Below are 18,197 nucleotides of genomic sequence, written 5' to 3' on the forward strand. Positions count from 1 at the left end.
TTCATCAGAACCTTCATTAAATATATAAGCCATAATATTCGCAATACATTGTCAGGTGTATATACTTTTTCGTGTATAATGTACAATCATATTTAAAAATCCTCGTCACATCCAATTGAAAAGTGTATCTCAAACTGCCATGAATCGATGCCGATGCGCATTATGTGATGAAAGCAATAATCTGCCCAGTAGCTTCAATCTATACTTCTTCATCTTGGCCTGCACTCATTCATGTTTAAAAGACATATAAGGAAAGGTTAAATAAGTTGCCGATGCTATGCAATTTTTATATAAATGATGGCATAGTGAAAGCCTATATGTACATACCACATCGATCGATTTGGAGAGTCCCCCATTGGACCAGTTGTCCATGAATTTCATAATAAAAACGCCGCAGTCATTGCTAACACAAAGAGTAATGTGTAAGAACTTAATATGCGTGACATGGGGAGTATAAAATTTGGAAAATGCTATGAAATCAAATTAAACTTAATTGTGGTAAACACTAACTCATTTGGTTGGCACGGTACGTCTGGCATGACAAAACTGTACATGTTCAAGTCTACAGCAACCATTTCTTTCTTGTCGGCAACAAGCAATAGAACAACCTTGGCCTTAAAGAAGCAAAGTAATTGACATTCAAACTTACAGTATGCTGTACAATGCAACTAATATTAGGGGAGTAGAAGGAACCTTACCAATTTTTGTTGTATTCCACTCATACAACTCCTTTTTCTTCCAGGCCGAGAATCCAGGAGCTGGATTCGCTTATTATGCAAGTCATAGACATAAAGTGTCCAATGGTTTTTGAAAAGGACCGGTGAGTAGACCTGCATGATGCCACATACAATGGATTAGAAAATATAATGGGTCAAGGAGATCAGATGATGCCACATAAAACATTGGAATGCAACTCTGACCTGAGTAACATTCTGATACGAACCATCAAAGGCATACATATATGGATCAAAACGCGCAACAATTGCATCTTGCGTCAAATGTTTTGCATTGGAACGAATCACCATGTCCTGTATATCAGATGAAAGTACTTAATGCATGGAAACATGTGCAAATGTGTGGACATGTTATCATAACAAGGGAAATTCAGATGTAGTGGCCATTAAAAGCATTCATTACAGCTATGTAGGGGGAGAGAAATAGTTTTGTCCTTGATTCATCATCGAATTGCAACATTCGGCAAAATGCATCCACGACCTAAAAGAAGAAATGATTAAAATGTAATCGATATTCAGATTGACTAATGAGATGTTACATCACATTAAAATTTAAAATAATGCAAACTAGTGGAAAAATTGAAATATTAACATCATTGCCAATCCAACAATCTCCTTGGAAAGACGCGAGGTTGCCTCTGGTTAAACTTGTGTCGTGCATGGAAACAAGCTCCTCGCTGCCAACAAAACCATATATGTTAGGGTAATACCATTTGTTGCATGTGGAAACACTTGAAATTGGAGTAGTATATGATATAACATGCCTGGGCTCCAAGTCCCCATCAAATACAGTTGCAGTTGCCGCTTTTAGGTCCATCTTGATGGCAGAATGTCGGGTTTGTGCCTGCGCTATGAATGGTGACAATACATTGGGAGCCATCCGACGCACTCTCCGTTGCCTCCCAATGCTATGGGATCGGGCCACAGTCATAGAACGCAAAGGTAAGGGGTCAAGGACGACTACTTCGTCATCAGCTGTTTGTTTGGAGTATCAACAGATTAGTTAACTGAACCCCAGTACAATTTGACATATTTTCTACCCACTAATGCAGTAATGAATGTGCCCCAAAATGTTACCAATAATAGGTAGATGGCGAATAGGAGTGTCTGGTACTTCTTCGGTGCAATGGATTGGCATGTCATATCGGGCAGCGGGTGAATCATGCTCGGCATCGGGAAAGTCATCCGCTGCATAGCCCGAGTGACCAGCAGTAGGTGAAGGTACATTTCTTTTTCTTCGAGCATCTAATCTTTGGATCAGACCACGCATGATGCCAAGCTGGTGCTGAATGCCCTTTTGATAAGAATTTATTTGGCGTTCAGCTGCGTAGTACTTATCCAAGATTTCCTGTCACATGAGAACGAATTGGCATAGACAAATTTAATTTCAAACTAGTTAAAAGAAAATTGGTTAGAAGTTATTAACAATATAGCAATGATAACCAAATTGTTATGTGATTCAGATGGACTCAATGCGGAAAGTAACAAGTAGTTTTAGCATACATTACTACTTGTCGGTCCACTGTCATCCTCGACATGTGTACGGGGCGGTGACGATTCATCAAACGCCTGCATTATGAGAACATCACGCATGTTAAGAACATAGAAACATTGGAGGTATTCAAATTGCATGTAAATCAATATATAACAAACTTCATGCCGAATAAATGACTACCTCGCCATGTCCAAAACTCCCAAACTCACTTATCTCAGCAGATAAGCGCTCCTTTATCAACTCATCTGACCATGCTGAGAGTAGGGGCGCTGTCATCGGAACATGAACGGAAGGAATTTTGAATTTCATTACGTAATGGAGCTGCACAATGGAAATAAACATATGTATAATTCTTACTTGTTGGTACTGATGTTAACAAATTCAAAGTTACCAATTAATGAATGTTAAAGCAGGCCAATACCTGGAGGAAAATAATGCAACCATGAACCCAGACGCTGTTCCCTTGCTTAAATCGTCTTATACCCTCCACAAGCTGGTCAACAACAAATTGGCCCCAATTAACATCATTTCTAAAACCATCTTCATGGATGGTATGCCACAAGTTTCGACATCCATCAATCCTTGAGGTGGGGGCTAATAGCATCGCACAAGCGTAGTAAATGAAGCATCTACGGAACTCCTCCCCAATAGGTAAGTTGAGGAGTCTCTCCTCACATGTGTTGAGGGTACCGAATGGATGATCAGACGGGGTAGTAGCAATATGTAGAATCCGGCTGGTCGTCGGGAGGCCAAAGACAAGGCCGACATCAGCAGCTGTCAGATCATACCTTCTGTGGGATGTAATCTCAATGCGTTTGTAGCCAACATTAAAATGGGCAATCAGCCATGTACAGATATTATGCCGGATCTCCTTGCAATTTAAGTGAAGAAGACCTCCAAATTGAAGGTCTCGAACCACGTCCAATTTCTCAGGTGGGAGCCTGTTGCATAGTTTTAGAAACCTTGAAGATGAACAACGTGTGTATAATCTGGTGGACTGCATTGAAATGGTTGGAGGTCAGTAGTAGTTTACACATGAATTTTATATATGAAAAAATTAACATCAATAGGAATACGTAAGCGTTGTGAATAAAGCAATAAAATTGAATGAACAAACAAACATATTCATGTGGAATCATAATTTACGATTGGATGTTTATGTTATTCAAACTTTAACATAAAAAACAACTATAGGTCGTAAGTTGGAAAAAATATGAAGTATCCGAAATAACTTATCAATATTTAAAAACAAGAAAGAATGCATCACCTCCGTAGTGGCCATAGAAGAATGAAATGATTGTTGTAAGATTCAACCTTGGAAGAACGGGCACCTGGAAATGCATGTTATAGCAGTTAATGATGACCTGGAGAAACTAATAATAAAGGGAAAGGTCAATTGACTATTTGGACAATTAATCTGTTTGAATAATTTGGTAATGGTGTTCCATAATCATAGTTGTAAGGGAAAAATAAATGAAATACATAACAAGATGACATTTTACGAAAACGCTTAGAGTTTGGAAGCAAACACGTGTATGATCGATTATCCAACCAGCAACCAGATAAATTACTAGATAATAACCATATGGACAACGTGTGTAACAAGTATATCTAATTAAGGACAAATTGAAAGACAATTTTTATGACATCTTAGAAATTGATGGCACATTAAAATAGGTGCAAGCAGAAGATAATGCGATAAGAGGACTAATTCACAACTGGGAAATAAATATAGGGGAAGTCTCGCTTTATTGAAAAAAAAAAGTTGTCACCCCAATACGTAAAATAATGTAACAGAAATTGTCATCCTTAATGAGGCTCCAAATAATAAATGCTCGATAATGTAGAGACAGAGATGGAATTAAATAACAACTAAAAAGAAACCACATTCAAAGTGCACTTTCAATTAAGTTGGTTATTGAAAGCAACTCTAAATAAGAAAATTTCCAAAATAGTGCATCGTGCCTATAAATAGGGCAATACATAAAAACGAGAATCAACAACCTCATACCATATACCATACAACAGAATGTATGGAATGATACAAAATAAGGAAATTGTACAACCAAATAAAATGCAAATGTCACGGTAATGGATTATTACATTTAGACCGGTTGTGACCTATTCCATTGCATCGAGAGCAATGAATTGCTCTCTTATGACAAAACTGTGATTCAATGCACAATCGTCGGGGTCTTCCTGGAGGGCGTCTCACATGAGGGGGTTGGCAAACAGGAAAGGAGTTGCCCGCGCAATCTATAACATATCCTCGATCGTCACAAAGTTTCGGCATATTGTGTGTTGGTAATGGTTGAAATTGACCCCAGTAAATCAAATTTTGCATGGAGACATGAAAACATGGGTCAATATAGTCATACACGTCGTGTCTCAGTGTGCGGATGACAGCACATACGTGTGCACATGGCAAACCGGACATTTGCCATGTCATGCAAGTACACGTACGTTGATTCATATCGACAACCAAATAAACCTCTCCAGTAAACACCTTAAACGTCCCTCCCAAATAGGGTAGCACACTAATCGGACCAGACCTCATGATATTTGACATTAACTTCTCTTCAGTTTTCGGTCCAACCACGCTCTTCCACTTTTGTGTATCACGCATATGGCTGTCCAACATGGCTACAAGTTTATCCATGTGCATTAACAATAAAGTATAAATTGTTTGGTGATGCTCTTCTCTTAACCACGCATTGAACGCCTCTGCAATGTTAGTTGTCATTTTATCCCAGCGCTTTTTAAGAAACTTTGACATTGCCCAATGTTCGGGATTGTTTTTCGCAACCCATTTTGCTAGGTTCTCATTGAAGCGCACAAGTTTTTCAAATGCCTCATTGTAGTCTATTTCCAACCTAGCATACACAATGCTGTCCAAAAGTAGCAAAGCATCTTCTTTTCCTTTCTTTCCTCGAATGGTTTGCTTATTGAAGAAGCTAGAAAAGTTTTCCTTCACATGTCGATAACAATACGCATGATTTCCTGTCCCAAACAACTCGGAAACACTACGCAAGATTCCTTGATGTCTATCTGATATAATAACAACTTCTTTACCATCTAATACCCCCTTTAATTTATCCAAAAACCAATACCAGTCCTCATAATTTTCTGAACTTACCACACCAAGGGCTAGAGGGAACATTCCATCATCTGCATCATATGCAATGGCAGACAAAAGAGGTCCCTTATATGGACCGCTTAGGTGGCACGAATCAATAGCCAATACAGGTCGACACCCCATGATGAACCCTTGAATTGAAAATGCATGGGCAATGAACAATTGCATGAAGTGACCTTCTTGGGAAGTGTACTCCGCAATTGTGCCCGGGTTTATTTCTCTTAGCCTATGGCATAACCAAGGGAGAAACGTGTAAGAGTCGCGTGGTACTCCATATATGCGCTCTTTTGCCTTCTCTTTAAGGTGCCATGCTTGGTTATATGTCAATTGAACCCCATGATCACGTTCAAAATCCTTACAGATTTGACGAGGAAGATAGTCTGGAGTGGTTCTAAACACATCTTCAACAACAACCGCACCTCTCTTTGAAGAAACCTTCACCTTAGATGAACACTCATCCTGAGCTATATGATTATGATTCACTTGGTAAGTATGAACTCGCAAGATGACATTTCCCTCGACAGCATGAGCTGTTATCTTCCAAGGACAACCATCAACCGAACACTTGACAGACATATGCGTAGGGGAATTTTTCTTGTACTTGTATTCAAACCTTCCACCTAATGACATCTGGTAAATTGCATTGCGAAACTCCTCGACATTTTTAAATGTATGTCCCGACCCTAATATTGCCTCACGAAAACGATTCGATTCCAAAGGGATGTACTCAGTATCTGCAGAACACGACGCAAAACCTCTTGATAGCATCATAGTGTTAGGAATTGGATCGCATGATGCATTAGAGGACGAGAACGTGATAGGTGGATCTCTGCATTGACATATATTAACATAATTAGACTACGTGATGCGTAAAATTGATATTCACAATTTTTTAAATAAACATTGATGTTAAAGTCCATTACCGAAATGCTAACTGTGAATTCGGGATATTTGCTTCAATGGCTTCCACAGAGGGTAAGTCTACTAGGTATACATTTGCAAAGTCATCACTATGGGAAACCACGTTATCCAAATCATCCTCATCTTCTAAATCTTGGATGACTCTGGGATTGAACTTCAACGTGTGGTGCATCTTCATCACGTCAAGGGAAATGTCAAATTTCTCTATGATTTTTTCGGTGAAATCTTCAAATGCCATTCCTTTATATATGTGAATACCTTTGCTTCTTCCACCCAAGTATTCCCATTGCCCATCATTTTTTTAGACAAGTTTGCCACCCACGAAAATGTAACAATATATCCTATTAGTTGCGTCCATTAACCTATACAAACATAGCACAAATATCATATTATAGATCAAACAATTATGCATATTATAGAAAATGGCCTTCATATTTTCTCTCATTTGGCCTTTTGCTTTGAAGTTCACACTATTACTGGTCGCCATGTCCAGATTATCACGCATCATTTATGCATATACTTTTCCAAATGTTACTTCACTTATTCTATTTTTCACTGGTTGGTCGACTCTTCCTCTGTTTTTTGCAGATTGCTATGACCCTCTAGATCCCAATAGGAACATCACAATTACTTTTCAGACTTATAAATGGACAGATCATGCCAATGTCATTAGTGTTTTGGCTCATACTCAATAGACAACTTCAAATTTAACTTAATTTCAATTTGGTTCAATTGTATGCTGAAAATAATATTGAGTTGCATGCATTTGATATTTAGCAATTGTGAATAGTAAACATGGAAACAGGTATTTGGCCACTACAATGATTGTTGGAAACCATTATGGATTTCAACGAGAAATCCCTTAATTGGTTTCTTATGTATTGACTCCCTTAATATTGGATTTCAAAAATAGAATTAAGACTCATTAAACTGCCTTTGAACTGATCTGTTTCTTTATTTCGCATTTATATTCATGTTAGCTACAGATTTCATGAAGTTCGAAATGATAATCTATCTACACATACTAGGTATCCCACAATATCTCATACTAGAGGGTTCAAAGAACTTGGGTTTTTTTCGAAAATAGGTAACAGGCGAACTAGCGAACTCAACTAGACTGCCGCACGAGGAAGTAAATATAATGCACAAAAAATATGTTTGCAACAAGAAAATCTATTTGCATTTACTTATCATATATTAGAATAAAATTGCACCTATAAAACTAACTTTTCAATTCAATATGCAATGCTAAACCAAACAAACATAAGTGAACCAAGTAAAATGCATGGAAAATCAAAATATATTTTTATGTCATCTTCAACATCACAATTATCATGAATGGCAATCGAGGGTTCTCATATTGATGGAGAAACAAGTGAATCATGGTGACATCACAGTTTAATAAAAAGAAGTGATTTTTCCATGTCAAGGCTATCAATCATGTAAATCGAACACAAACATAATTATCTAAACAAAAACTTTTTTCATACCACGACATGCATATGCAATTAGCCCATACGGATCCTCACTATTTCAAACTGTGAGCCATGTCTTAAAAACACCATAACCCACGCCATGTCTTAGAGCCAGTTACGGGGTTTAAGCTTTAAGCTTAAAAAAAAAAATACTACTTTACCTGATGGTCAGAGAAGCTCCCTCCTCAATGCTCAGCACGGGACGACACCCACGATGGGGATTAATGGCACACTAAAATCGCCAGATAAATTTGGGCAATGTATTTGGGCTTAAATGAAATGGTCGGGATAGCCGAAATGAAGCATAAACTGAAATTGTTGAACCTACTAACCTCAACTCTCAACTACTTCGCCACGGAACCCAAATCCGGTGGTGATCGTCGACACCAATGGATTGACAGAGATGAAAAACTCCACCGTCTACACCTAAAATCGGATGGCCGGGAAACTCCAGATGAAGATAGGATTAGGGCATTCTTTGGGCGGAAACGAGGGAACACTCAGGAATGTGAAAACACCTCTCAATTTTGGGGAAAACGAAATGGAAATCCAACGTCGATTTTGTTTTTAATCGAATGGTCGGCAAACTCCAGATGAAGAGAGGATTAGGGCATTCTTTGGGCGGGAACGAGGCAAACACTCAGGAATGTGAAAACGCCTATCCAACGTGGATTTTGTTTTTTTTTTTCCCATTAGCCAACCAAAGGGCATTTTCGGCATATTATAAATTGTATAGCCTTCTTATCAATTTTGAGACTTTGACTGGGTGTTGGGCTTAATTTTGTTACATAGATGGACCATTTGTTAATTTTTGGGCCCAACTGGGCCCAAAACACAATTCTCCCCAAAAAAAATTAAAATACTGAAACTCCTAAAAGAGTATTTATAGGAAAGGGTATTTGTAGGGCTTCTAGTGGATTTAAGCGACTTGAGTCATCATGAGCTTGAATTACTTAATTTAACCCAAAAAGGGTATTAATTGATTAATTAATCTAACAAGATTATATAATTAATCAATTATTTCAATCTAAAAATATTATTCACTAATCCATGTGCAACCCTATGAAATTACCAAAACACCCTTATGCACAAAAGTCAATCATGAGTCAACCCAACTCTCACAAACTATGTCATTAAAGTATATGAACTCGAGTGAGGATCATTAAGACCCATATAATAGTATTGGGCTCCTTAGAAATCCAATTATGAAGTTGATTCAACATTCCACCATAGAAAATCAATTGCACTTCAATACCCTATGTAAATAATAACAAAATACTAAATATTTGAACTCATGATCTGTTATTTGTTATATGTAGTCTTCCTATAAGTTGGTATCCATAATTTTAAAAGGTGAAAGTTATCAACCTCTCAAGATTACTTCTACCATTCTCGAGTTTCAGATCCTATAGTATGATTAGTTGACATATCCTAACTTACAAAGAACATATGTTAAATTTCACTTAAGGAATTATTATGGTTATAGTTTACTTGAACACACATCCTTAAAATCATTCAAGATGATACATTATCTTAATCTCATAAGATATTATGATACCTCTATTGAGAATATACCAACTTCCATTAATAGTAAACCAATCCATATAGAATCTATGATCATCTTAGGATCTCATTTATAAGTCAAAGTCATTGTTAACTTTGGCACAAACTCACTATTCCCTCAAGGTTGAGAGATAATACAACATAACAGTTTAGTGAAGTCATTACTACTTAATAACCTTATATCATGACCCATTGTACGTCTTGTCAATGTATAACTGTACACATTAATGTACTTACTATGAAACCTCATCCCGATGGCAAGACCAGTCATCCCTCCAATTAGGAGTTCGTGACATTACAACCTTAAATGGATTGCCTAAACCTATAAATCGACTATGAACAAATTATCAACTTGCAAGGTATCCATGACTTGGATTTTTCGTACAACTCTTAATGCACCAAATTCATGTACAGTGCAAGAGATTCATGCTAGAATGCTAATCAAGTACACTACATGCAATAAGGATAGATTAAAGTGTTGCTTGAACTTTATTAAATAAGTAATAAACTTTGAATTTATTACATCATATTATGTTTTTAAGGGTTTTATCTTAACAATTAATGATATACCTTTTTTCTATTAATTGTCCTATGTTTAACAAAATCCAAATAAGATTCCAAACAAAAAATACATTGTGACACCCTAACCTGAAGACCGAGAGCATCATGGTCATTTCACAAATCAAACCAAAACCAAAACTAAAATAAAAATATTTAAATAATTCAAAGATTTCCTAAAAAAATTCTAAAATTCTAAAATTTAATATTAGATTTAGTCTTATGTAAATAATCCTAAAAAAAAATTCAATTCTAAAGTAGTTTCTAATAGAAACATCATTCTTGTCCTAATCTCTCCTCAATTATGTCACATGTACCGGAAAAAGGGAATAGTAAAGAATGGTGAATTTGACAACTTAGAAAGGAAAATTCAATAACGAGGATCAAACATAATACAAAATTAAATCATGACAGATATCACATCTTTATAGAAATCAATTAAGAAACTCCTTAAATTCAATAATTTAATTCACTTTTTCAAAAAAATTCAACACTTTTAATTTAAAGATACAACCAAATTATACACTTTGCATAATCAATTCATATTCAAAAATATTTCACAAACAAAACTTTTACTCTAGTTCACTAACATTATGCCTAAATATTGAAACTTGTACTAGGTGGCTAGCCTCAAAATGTTCATCTTACTAGTGGACAAAATGGTTTCCAATCAATGATATACAGGTCAATAACACTCTTATTGGCTAGGATTGCACTGTACCACTACCACTACAAGGGTAACGAAGGTCAACAACTTATCCCTTATTGATCAGGGTCACTAATTACCAAAGTTTCCAAATCATTTTAATGAATTAAAAAGGTAAAATTCACTTTCATAACAATAACAAATTATATGATATTCCCAATTTATTTTATAAATCGAGGAATAAATTAGAACATATTTTTAAAAAAAATATTACTTGACTCATTTTATAGAATTTAAATATTTTGATACTTTAATAAACATATGAAAATAGATATAGAGTTATAAAATAGCTCATTACACTATTAATCCTTACCTCAAATATGTCAACCAAATTCTTGAATGAATCAATCCACACCTTTAAATTGCATAACAAAGCAAATACTAAAACATCATTTTTTATTTTTTTTATATAACTTTTCTTCGAATCAAAATTAGTCAAGGACTTTTTTTTTTTTTTTCTAAAGTTCAATTTTTAGTTTTTGATAACACGAAGAAAGCTTGACAAGATAAAGATAGTGAGCAAGATAGTGAGTGGTTAAAGGACCAAAAATATCTCACTTTTATATATATATATATATATATATATATATATATATATATATATATTATAAAAAAAATACATGAATATCTCTAAAATCAAGATAAATCTTTTTAAATTATCAAAATACATAAATGTAAATATCTCTAAAAATCAAGGTAAATCTTTTTAAATTTTCAAAATACATAAACATCCATAAAATCAAGGAAGGATGTTACATACATATACTATAGTAACATTAGTACCATATTTAGAATGTATTTTATTATTATCTTTGCCCAAGTAAAAATTAGCATCCTTTAACTGATTCATCGAATTGTGAAAATAATTATTTCTTATTACACATGTGGTTATTACATTTTGTATCAAGGTACCAAACATTTTTGTGTAATGCGTTTAATATTGTTGCATTATAGACTAATACCAAATTATGTTTAATATTGTTGTATTACAGACTAATACCAAATTATGCTCTACCTTAATGGTATTTGTCTACTCTACTTGTTCATTCTGCAATTTTATTCAACACTCAAACTTACAATGTTCACACTTCTTACATCTAAGACACTACATATGTATGTGAATTGTCTTTAGATTCAATCAAGATTGTTGCCCCTTTATCTAGAATAATTTTTATCATTGTCTCCATCTATATTGCTAAAATTGTTGTGTCATCCTTTACCTCAGCCATGATCATGACCTCTACCGCCACAACTTCCTATAAATGCTTTACATTGCAAAGTTTACTCTTAATTAGAAGAGTTGATTCTCTATGCATGTGTCGTTTATGCAAGCACATCGAACTAATCACTCTTCAACTATGAGAGTGAATACATTTTTCCTTTTTAAATTTCTATAATAACATATTCAAAGTTTGCATTTAAAGATCACATAACTTTATTTACTATTCTTTAATTACCAAGCTTCTCACCATTAACCCACATTTGGTTTATAAGGATTTGTACTCAATCAAAATAATATGATATAGATTTAGATTCATTCATGGAGAAAGATTTGAATTCACCTCTTAATATATGCAAACTTCATTCACTTGACATAATCATTACTTTTATATAATTTTTATAGTAACTAATGCTTCTTTTAGCATTTCTGCTTTTAAATTTTTCTTACATATGAATTCATTTATTACTTGGAATATTAAATAAAGTGTTTCATGATATTTCTTTTGAGAATTTTTCCACTCCTTTGATTGTATCTTAAATTCTTTCAAATCAATCATTTTGTTGAAGTCATTATTCATTATATCAAATAAATCTTAAGATATAAACAAGCCACGCATCAAACTACACCAATTCTCAAAAATTTTTCTTGTGAATTTTGCGATTAAATTAAGTCATTATTTACAACGATGGTCTCATCAACAAAATGACAACTTTCTTGATGCACATTTCCTGAAATTTTACCTTTGATCTAACATTTCATTTGTCATACCACTTGTTTGAACCCATACTATTGGGTATTGAAAATATCTTTACTTAAATAATATTTTATTTCATTCCATTTTCTATTTCAACATAATAACAAACTTATATGTATAATAAACTAATTACACCCTAAAAGATCAATTTGATGGAAATATCTAAATATGATTTTGTGGACCCCGCATTTCGGTTCAATGCGTTTCCCACTCGATGGCGAGCTCGATTTTATTATTTGAAAATTGATTTTTATTGATTAAGAAAAATGACTTGGAGTCGCCACTTATTTTTGTTTTATTTTTAAAGGGTAAATAAAATAAGAAAGAAAAACCCTAAGTGTGACTCCTTATTTTGGAAAAGGCGGTCTGTGAAAAACCGGATCGGGTTCGGGGGTCAGGTTACTTATCGGGAAGGTACAGTAAAGACCGTAGCACCCCTCTAAGTCCCTAAAGTTGGGTCTCTACTAATGAGATGAAGCTGATATGGCAATCAATGAGAAAATCAATGAATACTCAGAGCGAAACATGCACATACGGGAGTCAGAAAATGCACATAGACTAAACAGAGTAGGAATGAGTGTGTACCTGAGCAGCGAACCACTATGCGCTATCAAGAAAGAGGGTTAGTGCAAAATAAAGAGCATAAACATAGCTCACATGTCGCTAAATCGAGTACAAAATCATCAAAGGCACGCATGGCACTCCACTCAAAATTCATTTTTTATTTTAAAGAAATTTTATTTGATGTTGGGCCCCCACCAAAGCCCAATTTATTTTTGCATGAATCAATTTCGTAAATTCCATTAATTGAAATTACAAAATTAAATCCTTGCTTATTTCAAAACCTTGTAAGGATAGAGAAAATGTGAAAGTTGCTTGCCATGAAGAAAAATGGCGGCAAAATTTTATATAAAAATGGGATTCTTGGGTGATCCTAAAAATTCTAAGGATGAAAGAGGGGAAAATTGGAATTATCTGAAAAATCAGAATTTGAGAAAGATTTTTACAGAATGAGATTTGAGAAATCATTTTCAAGATCAGATAAGAAGAAATCCCAGAATATTACATGGGGCAGCTTCTTGACGGGTAGAGTTTCTCTTCACAACCTTGAGAATACGTGACATAAAGGAGGTGCCATCAAGAGAAAGAGCATGCCCTGCAGCCTCTTTTCGCATGAACTCTACATAGTCAGACCCCTTTGGTTGCCTTGTAGCAGCATCAGTTACTCTAATCACTTTTACCACTTCCCCAAACTCATTAAAATGCCGAGAAAGACTATCCTTGGTTGCAGCAAAAATGAACATTGTTAACAAAGATGGTCCGAGAATCAGCACCCTCTAAAGGGCGACCAGTAGGATATGAACCAGGAGCAAATAGCTACATCTTCTGAGACTCTCCCTGAGTATCTACAGCAGGTTTTGCACTTCCATTGCCAACCGAAACAGGGTTTCCATTTGCCTTCATTAACGGCACACCAGATTTGCCAGTGCCTGTTTCATTTCCCCGCACAGGTTTCTGACCATCCTCTTCCTCAACCTCCCTTAGTCCGTGATAATGAGCTGGTTTCCATGTATTCACACTCACAGAGATATTCACGATCTTATGAGAGGTGTTTGCTAAAGCACTAAGCTGACCCTGATCTTTACTTCGCATTGTTCGCATACCTCCATCAGCATTCTTAGCCACACTGTGCTGCACCATTCATCTTCCCATGGAGATTCAGTGACCATGATGCAGTCAAGTCTTTCTGTACAACAATATCATTCATCAAGAAACAGTACCTTATCTGACTTGGGATAAACCTCAGGGAGATAAAACCTCAGGTGGTTAAGCATTGAGAGATACTTGGGATTCCTATACTTTAGATTAGAAGAGCCTGATGACAGAGTACTGGGATACCTCTGATTGAAATATAATACTTTCACAGCAGCAGACTCGAGCTGCCTCAGAACTGGGCAATAGGATGAATTAAGCCACTTAAATTCATCAACGTTTTCCACATGGATGGTTACTTCTCCTTATGTTCAATGGAGAAAGATGCGCCATGAGATTCAGCACGTGTCGATCACATTATTGTGGGTAACAAAGAAGATATTGCGTTCCACTACGCTCAACCCCTCGGTTTTGACGACCACTTTTTCCATGAATTGCACCATCTCCTTGCAGTGCTCAGTTGGTTCAGCCAGCTCCGCCATGTAAACACTCTCTTCATGAATTAAAGTATCCACCATGGATGTAGCTTCAATCTGGGAGAAATGCCTAGGAGGAGAGAGAAAAGGAAAGGTGGAAATTGGGCAGTAGGGAAAAATGGGTTTCGTGGGTATTACAGAATAGTAATATGGGTGTGGAGGGTACGTGGCATAAGGTGGAGTGATCCTTGAAAGATGGCCACGGGTTTGCATGGTTCCCATGCACGTGTATGGGTAAATTTTGAAACCTCGATGAAGGCTTTAGATGAAGTTTATGGGCCATGCAGGGTGTAAGAAACGGGTCGTGGATGGTAGATTGAGCAAGTGGGGAATGAAGTTGGATATGGAGGTATGATGACAGAAGTTGAAGATAGGTATGGTGGGTATTGAGACGGTGGTTCTGGAATTAGAACTTTGACAGTTTTCATCTAGCATGACACCATTTGGATCATCCACTTTCTGCTCAAGTTTGGTTTCAGCAATGACAGTTCTCAACCCAACCACCATTACTATGGAATCTGCAATTCTCCCATTTGTCCTCAATCACTATTATACTCTTCACTTTCATTGGTCTTCTGCATACCAATAGAGCAGATGCCAGGCCATTTGAAGTCAATCCTGTCAAGTGCAAGATAGCCATATTTCTTGCAGAAAAGAACCCATTTCCTTGCAAACTCTGAAGTTTCAAACAGAGCTTCAAATGTCAGCATAGAAGATCCATCATCTAAGACATAGCAAGAAGCTTCGTCGACTGGGTAGTCAACTGCAAGAATAGAGAGGACAGTATTGGCTATAACAAAAGGGAGTTCCTTCAGAGGATCAACAGTGTTGACGAAAATGCCAACAGCAGCCAACTGAGATGACTCTCCTTCTTAGTGGGAACCAATTTCTGAGAGCTTCGTAATGACATCAACTACAGCTGCATGTCGGTCAGATTCTTACCCAATATCAAGACGCACAAAGGGAAGTCTAAATATGGACACTGGTCTCAGAAAATTGAAGAGCCTCATCATCAGTTTGGTTCACCATAATCTTGGACAGCAACATGTACTTGAGGCTAAACACTGCCCGAGGCTCTTCAAGAGCATTGAAAACTTCAAAAGCTTCAAAGAAACAGCTATGAACAATTTTATAATCTTTTTCTTCTGCATGACGAATCCCACTCGGCAAATCTATAGTACCCTGTTGAGCTGGAGGTATCAATGAGATTACTATAAAATGGCCTATTTAACTCCTCGGCAGATTCCATAGCAATCAGATTTAATCCCTGGGTCTTTGGCAAGTTCAGAAAAGTGGAACATATCATGATAGCAAATTTCCTCATGGCTTGTGGCAACAATTCCCTTTTCTTTCCCTTGCTTTTCACAGCTCCAACCTTCTTAGCAAAGGCCTGTCTTAAAAACCGCAGCCCCATGATCAGCAGCCTCTTCAATCTCCACCACTCGTTTTGGAGTGAGCTTTTCATAGTAGTTGTAGATATATCCTTCAGGTCCAGTTGAATAGTCTGCCACTGTGATCATAGGAGCATTTACACAACATCCCATGCATTCCATTTCACTGACAGAAAACAAGCCATCCTTTGTCACCTCATTGCGCTTCACTCCTCAGTGTTTTAGCAAGGCATCTTCTATTTCTCGTGAACCACGTATCATACCAGGACAGCCTGATAACAAACCACAGTCTAAAAGCAACGGAACCCTTGACTGAAATCAGGCAAGCCGACGGTGAGGAGAAGGATTCCGCTGGTGCAATATACGGACGTTCCGGGAGTGTTATGCAACGAGCAATGTCGTTCCTGGAGGATGAGCTCTGGACGCTTCTAGAAGATTCTAGAAGCCATATTTCTGATTCTAAGAGTTTGAAGACTAAGCATCCGTCGTTCAACTCCAAAGAAAAACACTATCGATGTCCGCTGCTAGAATCTGGGTCCACCGGCGATGATGAGTATCCTACATTCCCGCCGGAGGTCGTCGCCAGCATGAAGAAAATTGCGATGGCCATAATCTCCACAGGGTATGAGACAGAGTGTTGCCAGGTTTTCGGCATTCTGTCCGGCACTCCCTGCTGTAGGATTCAGAGGTATCACCGGGAGTTGATTCCTTGTAATAATAAGGATTCCGCTTGTCATCCGGAGTTGAGGCACGGGACGTGGCCGGAATTGGACATCCTCGGTGGTAGCGGCAAATCTTTCTCTGGCTTCCGTTGCGGAATCACCACATGTCCACCACTAGCAACCGACAGAGTTAACAGAGGTGGCGCCCTGAAACTGCAATTCACTGCAACCTCCAAATATGATCTCAACCCATTTAATAAGGCCTCAACCACTGCATCAGGTCCTTATCTCGAATACTAAGTTAGGCTTCTAAGCATGATACCAGGAGAGCTTCTGTAAGATGATGGGTAAGGCACTTCCCTGGATCGATGAACTTCTACTCACAGAATAGACAATGAGGCACATGAATCTCAGAGGTTTTGCTATTGAGCTCTTCCAAAGATATCCCAATGCAGGCAACCAACTCCAAACATGATACTCACGCTAAATATATCAGAGACAGAAGGCACAGTGAAGGAAAACAGAGTATATGAAATAGGTAACACGATTAAATCTGTCTTTCCTCCATGAAAAACCATGAGAGTTAAGAGCTGGTGGGGAGTTTTTGAGTCATTTTAACACAAATAAACAGTATAATCACAATGCAACTCATATGGAGAAATGAAAGAAAAACAAACAGAGATTAAACGACTGGAAGTTGAGAAACCGATTTTCATATTCGACAGCCAAAATACGCATCCAAATATCCAGGAGAAAAATGGAACGACTGAAATAATGGAGAACTTAAAGTGTAAAAATCGCTAAACCTGAGTGATCCTCTCGATCAAAAGTCGTTTGATTCTCAGCTAGCTGCAACCTCTCTCCTCTGTTCCTGCCTCTTCTGTGAAAGCTCTCTCCTCCTCTCTCTCAAGCTCTCTCCTGTAGCCCCTTCTCTCTGCTTTCTTGTCTCTTCCAGTAGCTCTCAAAAACCTCCTCTGTTCCCTCTCTCTCTCTCTCCTTTTCCCCCTCAACTTTCCCTCCCTGAAAAGTACTACCTCTCTTCTCTCTAAAATATCTCTCCCTGAAGCTCTTTCAAAATATCTCTCACTCTCTTGGAGACTTGCGGCCCCTGCTCCCAAAACTCTCCAGAATTTTTTTCACCCTCTTCAATGGGATCCCCCCTCCCTAAAAATATCACACACTAAAATTATAAGCCCACCGAAAACTCTCTGGAATCCTTCATTTCCTCCCCAAAAAAACCAAACAAAAGCTCTACCTCTCTTAAAGATTTCTGCAGCCCCCCTCTAAAAGCAACCACACCACCTGCAGGAGACGCCCCCTCTCTCTGGAAGCACCACCACCTGCAAGAGACGCTCCCCCATAACAGAAACGTACCTCTTCTGCAGCTCCCC

The 18,197-nt window shown here is 37.1% G+C and overlaps 1 protein-coding gene across 2 annotated transcripts; it reads right to left on the reverse strand.

The window, feature by feature from the left end:
• On the reverse strand, positions 1-18,171 carry LOC104879661 (uncharacterized). 2 transcript variants are annotated; one of them, XM_019220370.2, is made up of 14 exons: positions 17,613-18,171; positions 3,497-3,560; positions 2,651-3,226; positions 2,410-2,550; positions 2,238-2,303; positions 1,812-2,082; positions 1,499-1,709; positions 1,327-1,411; positions 1,138-1,215; positions 921-1,028; positions 699-830; positions 511-614; positions 328-403; positions 1-219 (listed from the first exon to the last, which is right to left on the reverse strand). In XM_019220370.2, the coding sequence occupies exons 2-14, from the start codon at positions 3,509-3,511 to the stop codon at positions 130-132; spliced, it is 1,953 nt and encodes a 650-aa protein (XP_019075915.1). In that variant the 5' UTR covers positions 3,512-3,560; positions 17,613-18,171; the 3' UTR covers positions 1-129. The 2 variants fall into 2 exon arrangements, with proteins under 2 accessions (XP_019075915.1, XP_019075913.1); XM_019220368.2 differs by lacking the exon at positions 17,613-18,171 and adding an exon at positions 7,923-11,053.
• Positions 18,172-18,197: the final 26 nt, after the last annotated feature.

This window comes from Vitis vinifera, chromosome 6, assembly GCF_030704535.1.
Source record: "Vitis vinifera cultivar Pinot Noir 40024 chromosome 6, ASM3070453v1".
NCBI lineage: Eukaryota > Viridiplantae > Streptophyta > Magnoliopsida > Vitales > Vitaceae > Vitis > Vitis vinifera.